The 8,393-nt window shown below is 37.7% G+C and overlaps 1 protein-coding gene across 1 annotated transcript; it reads left to right on the top strand.

Annotated features, from left to right (window-relative positions):
- Positions 1–1,000: 1,000 nt before the first annotated feature.
- Positions 1,001–8,393, top strand: LOC128634089 (potassium voltage-gated channel subfamily H member 8). Its single transcript, XM_053684202.1, has 3 exons — positions 1,001–1,156; positions 2,595–2,842; positions 8,317–8,393. The coding sequence occupies exons 1-3, from the start codon at positions 1,001–1,003 to the stop codon at positions 8,378–8,380; spliced, it is 468 nt and encodes a 155-aa protein (XP_053540177.1). The 3' UTR covers positions 8,381–8,393.

An 8,393-nucleotide genomic window follows, 5' to 3' on the forward strand; every position in this document is an offset into this window, starting at 1 on the left:
AAATGCTTTACTATTTTGAGCTGTTGCTCAATATAGCTTATGTACATGTACTTTGCACATAGCAGATTATGCCTGATGGGCTCCCCCCCAAAAATAATCACTTAAATAATTTTTAAGCATATCAACTAATACTTCATTGCACATTATTTTAAATTACGGTTCTCTCCTGTTCAAGAAAATCTTCTCAGCAAATCATACAGGCATTATAATGAAATGGCACTTAAAGGACCCAATTTTAACTCTCAGAAACATTGTGAATATGTCCCAGTGTTATAGTAGATTCTGTTAACATGTCCAGTGAAGTTTTCTAATCTTTCTGGAATGGAACAAATCTAAAACCAAAGTGAATCTGATAAAATATTATTAGCTGGTTATTGTTGTTAACTGTAAATAATAGTTTCTTGATTTGAGAAAGCAGCATTGTCTTTGAAATAGTTAAAAAAGATTTCCACAGGGTGTCTGGTTCAGGAGTTTAATAAAGTTATGTTCTGCAGATTGCTATTTGTTGTTATAATTTGTCGTTTTTTTCAGTGTTTCCAGGGCATATTGGTAGGGTCCAAAAACAAAACATAGTATATAAAAACTGGAACGTCCAATTTAAATTCAAATTTGAAAACAGATATGAATATTTTGAGCAATAAACCGATACAGACAATGGCATTATGTTATACCCGCTATTAATCAGACACAAGCTATTAATTGCTTTTAAATGTTTTTGTTGCTCAAATTTGTAGCAAAGCAGTTCTTGGTTCATAACTGATGTAAAACAGTTATTGGTAGTGAACTCTGATTTTTACATCTTGTGTGCATCTGTGTTTAGGATTGTTGATGGTACAGAAGCTAGCGAAGGAACAGAGACTGAGAACTCTTTAGCATTCTCTTTCTTTCCTGGTCATCAGAACAGTTCAGTCAGCACAACCACCAGCAAAACAGGTTCGTGTTTATAAGTGTGAGGGGAAATTAATATATGTATACATGTAATGAATTGATCATTGGTACTATGCATAACTTAAACAACTTTGTAACTGTTTCTCCAAATCATACTTGCTTTTGTCTGTATTCACTATTTATTCCAGGTATTCTGCAGGTAAGCTCTGGTGAGCTATCAGCAAAATCAGAAGAGACCAGAGGACAGTTAGGGCACCTTGACCAAGAGGTACTGTAAAACAACTTGTATCACTTTACATTGAGGCAAGCTTGTTTGTCTTGTGGTAGTACTACAACAACTTATTTTCAAATTCTTTAGCTCACTCAAGTGCTTCTGAAATCTCAGTCTCCCAATATTCACTAACCCTAACCCCATATCTGAAACTCCCATTTTCATTCTGCATCTCTACAATGTTCAGTCAGGCTTAAATCCAGACTGTTTTGAAGCCACTACTTCTTTTTTTTTCTTCAGTGGGTGCTTTTGGCCAGTGCTGTATTGGAACTTGAACATTTGCCCCAGTTTGCGATTCTGAGCATTCTTGAGTATTTCTTTTTCAAGGATGCCTCTGTACTTTAATCTGTCCGTCAATTATTTGATCTTAACAAGCATCCTAGTCCCTGCTACTGACAAATATACCCAGATCGTAATGCTACCACCAACCTAATTCACAGTAAGGATGGAATAGGCTGAAGTGATAAGATGTGCTTTGTTTCCTTAAAATATTTGCATTCAGGTCAATGAGTTTGCTAATCTCCAGATAGAAACTCTGGAGTTGCATCAGAGTGATATTGGATGCTTCTCATTTCTTATTTGTACATCGTCATTTCCTTTCCTTGCTTCCTTTCCTTGCGTCTTATCGCCACCCCCTTGAGATGTGAGGGAAGGATGCAAGGATGAGATGCGAGGAGAGAGGAATCGAAGCAAGTCAAATGTAATATCCCCAGGTTTTTTTGACAAGAAACACTTCTGCATAGGATACACCTGTGTATCCTCATACTAGCTCCTCTGTAAGCTTCCTCACTCCTCGTTCCTCACCTCCTCACGGTGCAAAAAGGGAATCGATATGTCCTTCAAGATGGTTGACTTCAATTGATTTCCGGGGCACAGGCTGGAGTACGGAGGAGCAAGGAAACAAGGAAGCATCAATTTGTGTATCGAGAAGCACCCATTGTGTTCTTAGGCACCTCCCTGATTAAAGCCCTTCTTCCCAATTTGCTTATTTTTGCTAGGAAGAGAGCTTCTCTTATTTACAGTAAGAATGCTGGAATCCATTCTGTTCTTCAGGATTTTCAAAGCTGCAGACACTTTTTGGAGCCCTTCCCTAGAGCTATGCCTCAGCACAATCCTGCTTAGGAGGAGAATTTCTTTGACCTCATGCCTTGTTTTTTGCTCTTACATAATGTCAGCTGTGGAGCTTTATATTCACAGATGAGTTCTTTCCCAAATCATGTCCAATCCACTGAATTTACTTCAGGGAAACTTTAATCAAGTCAATTAATCAAATAAGAATTAATATATTTCTCATTTGTGGACCCTATGGTGGCATGTTACCCATTATTGTTTATATTTATATGTTAATACCATTGAGGATAATATTGCTTTAGATGTATGAGATAACATGAATAAATGTGTAAATGCCTGCATGATTGCTGATTATGTATTGCAGGTAAGCTCCCTTGGACAGGAAGTAGCTGAACTGGGCCGAGTAATGAGGAGCCTTGCCTTTCTCATCGAATCCATGATGGCTTTGCCACAAATGGCCAATAACTATAGCCCTCTTTGCACCCAAGGACATCCCACACAGTCCCTTACTCCTGAAGACCAGGACATACCTTGGATTAACCGGCTTCCTTCCCAACAGGTGCAAACAATGTTACCTCCTGGAGGACTTCCAACAATCACAGCACAGGAACTGTAGGTGGTTTGCACCTCAGATATTTTATACCCAGATACCATCACCAGTTCTCCATTTATACACCTCTCCCCCTCTGTTCTGTTTTCCCAATCAGACATTAATAGATCTAGTACCATATGAAGCAGATCCCAAAGCCTGAAAATTCAAATTCAAATGTAGCTGCAGATTTTGTACCCTGTTGTGCTGCTCTACCTACAGTGCTGTGAAAAAGTATTTCTTCTTTATTCCTGATTTCTTCTGTTTTTATCACATACTAAATTGTTATAATTTTTTTTTTTTTAATGATTGTTATTTATTGAAGCAAATCAACAAATCATCCAGTACCAACTGGGCCTTTCAACTGCATGAAGTTGGTTAAAAGATCTTACCCAGTAACACACTATGCCAAAATCAAAGGAAATTCCAGAAATGATGAGGAAGGTGATACATCGGTCTGAGAAGGGTTACAAAGCTATTTTAAAGGCTCTGAGGCTCCAAAGGACAACAGTGAGAGCTACAGTAGCGGACCTTCCCAGAAGTGGCTGACCATCCAAAATTCCTCCAAGAGCACAGCAACAACTCATCCAGGAATTCACAAAAGAGCCAAGGACAACATCAAAGGACCTACAGGCCTCTCTTGCATCAATAAAGGTCACTGTTCATGACTCCACTATCAGAAAGAAACTGGGCAAAAATGGCATCCATGGAAGAGTGGTGAGGTGAAAACCACTGCTAACCCAGAAGAACATTAAGGCTTGTGTGAATTTTGCCAAAACACAAGTTGATGATCATCAAACATTTTCTATGGACTGATGAGTTGAAAGTGGAACTGTTTGGAAGACAGTGGTCCTGTTACATCTGGCATAAACCAAACACCGAAATCCACAAAAAGATCATCATACATATGGTCAAGCATGGTGGTGGAAGTGTGAATGTGTGGTGATGCTTTGCTGCTTCAGGGTCTGGGCAACTTGCAATAATTGAGGGGAACATGAATTCTGCTCTCTACCAGAAAATCCTAAAGGAGAATGTTCGGTCTTCAGTCTGTAAGTTGAAACTCAAGTGTAACTGGATTATGCAGCAAGACAATAGCTGTGTTTACATGGACAACAATAATCCACTCTTAACCCAATTAAGACCATACTTTGATTAAGAATCTACCATGTAAACAGCAATTTTTACTTACCTTCATCTAATTAAGGTCATACTTGAATTAAGCTCTAATTGAATTAAGACAGGTGGAGTACTCCTGTTTTAGTCGCATTATGGACGTGTATTACAGACATGTAAACACCTTAATCACATTATGAACGTCATGTGAGAGTTTTCACCGCATTTTGCGACAGGACACGATCACACACGGCAGTGCTCAACATTTTACGGCGAAGAAGAGAGTTCGGCTGCGTCCCAAACCGCATACTTGCCTACTATAGGCCGGTAGTGAGGAAAAATACATGTATCTCGGCTACTATATAGAGGTAAGTAAGTGGTTTGAGACGCAGCCCACGTATTCAAGCAGTTGTCTTTTAGCACGTACAGCATGACAAATAATTAACTGCACTTAAAGCGTTCATAAATTTTTTTTATAAAAACACCCAAAACTGTATACGGTACCATAACGAAGACAAACTGTATGTTGATACATGAAATTCTGGAGGGAAGTGGGATGGCGTTGGCGCAGTGACGTAATGACGTGTGCCATTAATCTAATTATGTTCTATAACATGTAAAACGGGAACATGACAGGAGTATTCTAAACGCGACTCATGTAAACACCTTAATCACATTATTACCTTACTCAGAGTAAGGTCAATAATTAGATTACTGCTGTCCATGTAAACGTAGTCATTGATCCAAAGCATAGTGTAGGAATATTGTAAGTCTACCTCTGAATGGTTCAAGAAAAGCAAAATTAACGTTCTGGACTGGCCTGACTTGAGTCCTGTCTTGAACCATTTGAGATGCTGTGACAGGACTTTAAAAAGGCAGCTCATGCTCGAAAACCCTCCAGTGCGGCTGAATTAAAGCAGTTATGCAAAGAAGAGTGGGCCAAAATTCCATCACGGCGCTGTAAATGACTGATCTCCATTTGGAGCGTTTGGTTGCAGTTATTGCTGCTAAAGGTGGCACAACCAGATTTTAAGTTTAATCGAGCAGTTTTTCACATTGGTGATAGGTGTTACTTTTTTTTTTGCATCAATAATAAAAAAAAAACTGTATTGTGTGTTTATACAAGTTGCCTTTGTTTTATGTTGTATTTAGTTTGAAGATTTAAAACTATTTAATATGAGATATACACAAAACAGAAGAAATCAGGATTAGGCAAATACGTCTTCACAGCACTGTACCTATGTATGATCATCCATTCATGTTTACATTAAAAAAAAAAAACCTGACAAAATAGCAACATGTTTCCATTAACTGGCAAATTACACTTACTCTGCTATAAATGGAGACCTTGAAAAACGGTCTTAATAAATGCACTGAACATGTTGGAAAAAGCCTTCAGAGGACCACTGTAATGATAAAAGCCTTCTGGAATGTAACAGGACCTGTTTAAGGAACCTTTCTAAAGCATGCCTAAGCACAAACTCTGCAACACTTTACTGACCTTTACAGTCAGTTACTAAGACCAACTTTTTAAAACTTTGGTGCATATTTATTATAAGCACAGTTTTATCATCTATGGTCTATTTATGAATGCCGTCACAAAAATCTCTTCAGATTTCTTTTTAAGTGCATGTATAAAATGAGTGGGCGTGGCTTATTAGTTATGATAGAAGCATGAAGATTGTGTGTTTCTGTTTCCATTTTATATCTTGAAAGAAATAGCAGGGACATGTCTTACATGGGTGTGTGTGTGTGTGTGTGTGTGTGTGTGTGTGTGTGTGTGTGTGTGTGTGTGTGTGTGTGTGTGTGTAAGAGGAGGGGCAGTGTTGAACATGGATAAACTAGTTGATAAGTTGGTAGAAATAAAGGTGCTTGTGGGAGTTGAGTGCTTGCCCTTTCACTGTGCTTTAGCTGTGGTCCTGGGAGACTGGTTCATGTCTTTTACTGTCTGGCACACTGACTACTGTCTTTTCCTGTTTCCTCCTTTTTATCTCTGCCTTTTATCTCTGCCTCCTTTTTATCTCTGCCTATATTTTATAATTTTTCTATTTACTTGTTTCTTTAAATAATCTTAATAGAATTTACCTGCATCCTAGTTTTAGAACTGTCAAAAAGTCAATATAATGCAATAATATATTATATATTACAACATTTTGCAATTCCCATTGCAACAGTGTTGCAAACACAGACACTCTCTTCTACTGCAGCAGCTTGTCCCAGAATGCTAACATTGCTAAAAAATTTATGAAAGGTATCACTACTGTAGCATTTTTGTCAGATTTTTCCTTCAAGTGTCACTCTTCTCAGTCTTTTTACTGGTAAAAGAAAGATTTACTATTGTGTTGCATAAAACTATGATTTTTTTTTATATTTATGAAAATCACTATCACAATTTTAAGATGTATTTTTGTACCTCTAATACCCAGGAACAGCCCAGGCATTGGTGTTTTGGGGCAGATGGTGGGTAATGCTGGATAAAATGTGTGGTGTCTGGCTAGAGGGTATACTGTAGTGCCAATTACACACTCACTCTTTCCGTATGACTCTGGTCTGCTGAGTATGTAACTGAATGACTTTAATTCTCTGTTATTTAATATTAGTATTATTAGCCTATTAAGGTAATAAATGAGTGCTACTGTAAAACTGATATATGGGTCCTCCTTACTTTCTCTTGTGTCTTTCATACCAAAATAAATCAGTCTGTTTGGATAGTACACACATGGTTAAAGTATCTGATATGCAACTCATGTCAGTCATAACAATACGTAAAAGGACAATCTAATTTTATTCCTCCAATGAAAATGCCAAAATACCATAGAAAATCAGAGATTCGGCACATAAACTTAACATTCACCACCTACGTTCTTATTTCATGAATTTTTAGGCTTTAGTATTTTTACGCTGGGCTTACTGCCTTTTTAGGCTTACTGACTAAAATAGGCCTAACTGCCTAAAAATAAGCCTAAAGGAGTTTGTGTATCCTTATGTTTTCTCATGTGTGGGAGAATCATACAGTGATTGTGAGTCTGTAAGGGAGGTGTCTTACATCTAAAGTTGGGGAATTTGAACTTTGAAATTTGTAGAAACTGCCAAAGAGGAATGCCAGAGAAGGTGGGAGAGAGAACTAAAATCCAACACAGCACACTGCTACACTGCTAATAAGAATATACTGTAGCTGAATTCAGAGCTGGCCACTTATGTTCAAAATGAATGTGCCTATTTATGCAGGCAACGACTTGTGCATAAACTGCTCATTCAGGGGTGTGCATTTAATAATAACAAGCAACTTAACGAAGGACGTTTGTTACATACAAACCTGTTTTTCTTGTATTTAGCAACATTCTTAGTTATCAAAGATTTTTACAAATGAGTACAATTTTCTTGACTCCACCCCAACCATGTCTGAAGAAAAGCAACATTTATTAGTCAATGAATAAAGCCAAGAGGAAGAATCTGAAACAGTATACTAGACACTGATAGACATTATTTATAAATTCCAGATAATCAATACAAGTGTAATCAACAATTTACAACAGAAATTACATTTGCTTGGAAGAGACAGAAGTTATATTACATTCTAAATGGCCAGGTGACTTTTAGGTTAGCACAAAGAGAAAAAATGGAAGGGAAACATGAGCAAGATTAATATAAATATTAATGCAACATTTGTACAGTGTAGTAATAGTCCCCCTACAGTAGTCAATTCAAATGAGTATGAGTTACTACGGGGGTCCCAAGATGGAAATATAATTCATGTTTCATTACAATAGTTCAATCTTAACCCTGTCAAATGCATGCTGAAATCTGATTGGCTGATGGCAGCTATGTTTTTATGCAATCAGGTCATCATTTTTTTAAAATCTACTTACAGATTAACAGCTCAATACAGTATACCAAATTTCAGCGCAACAGACTTATGGTATCTCTGTTAACTCTGCCCCTATGGATGACCACAAAACAAGCTTAATGGAATCTTGTCCTGAACATGCCTGAAAGTAATTAAGGCATGGCCCTCTGGTATTTATACTATAAGGAAGGAAATGTTAGCCTGATCCTGTCTTGTGGTAGCCTATGCACTGCCATGGCTGAGCTGTATTACTGGAAGATTTTGCTCATTCTGCCCTTAGGAGGTGCTCTTTCACCCTTTAGTCATCATTTTGTTGTTTTCTGCTCTCTGGCAGCTTTTTGCCTTTTATGAAGTTGTGTGGGCGTAACTAAATTAACTATGTTGTGACTGCACTTGGCAGGTTGCATGTTATGGAGATGGTTGCTCATTTCCATCAGAGGCTCATCAGAGCATTCAGTTCTGTGGTAGCTCCATTAGCATCCTTCATAAGAGAAGAACCAAAATTTCTCAAGTTTTTTATTTTTAATTTTTTTGCAGAAGCTCAAAGATTGTTTCACCAGTGCACATATACTCTACCATCCTGACCCATCACTACCTTTGAAAGTAGATGTGGA

The sequence above is a fragment of the Ictalurus punctatus genome, chromosome 12 (assembly GCF_001660625.3).
Source record: "Ictalurus punctatus breed USDA103 chromosome 12, Coco_2.0, whole genome shotgun sequence".
NCBI classification, from domain to species: domain Eukaryota; kingdom Metazoa; phylum Chordata; class Actinopteri; order Siluriformes; family Ictaluridae; genus Ictalurus; species Ictalurus punctatus.

Coding starts and splice junctions, on each gene's coding strand:
- LOC128634089 (XM_053684202.1), top strand. CDS start 1,001: ATGCATAACTTAAACAACTTTGTAACTGTTTCTCCAAATCATACTTGC. Junction 1,157..2,594: donor TAGGGCACCTTGACCAAGAG/GTACTGTAAAAC, acceptor TATGTATTGCAG/GTAAGCTCCCTTGGACAGGA. Junction 2,843..8,316: donor ACAATCACAGCACAGGAACT/GTAGGTGGTTTG, acceptor ATTTTTTTGCAG/AAGCTCAAAGATTGTTTCAC.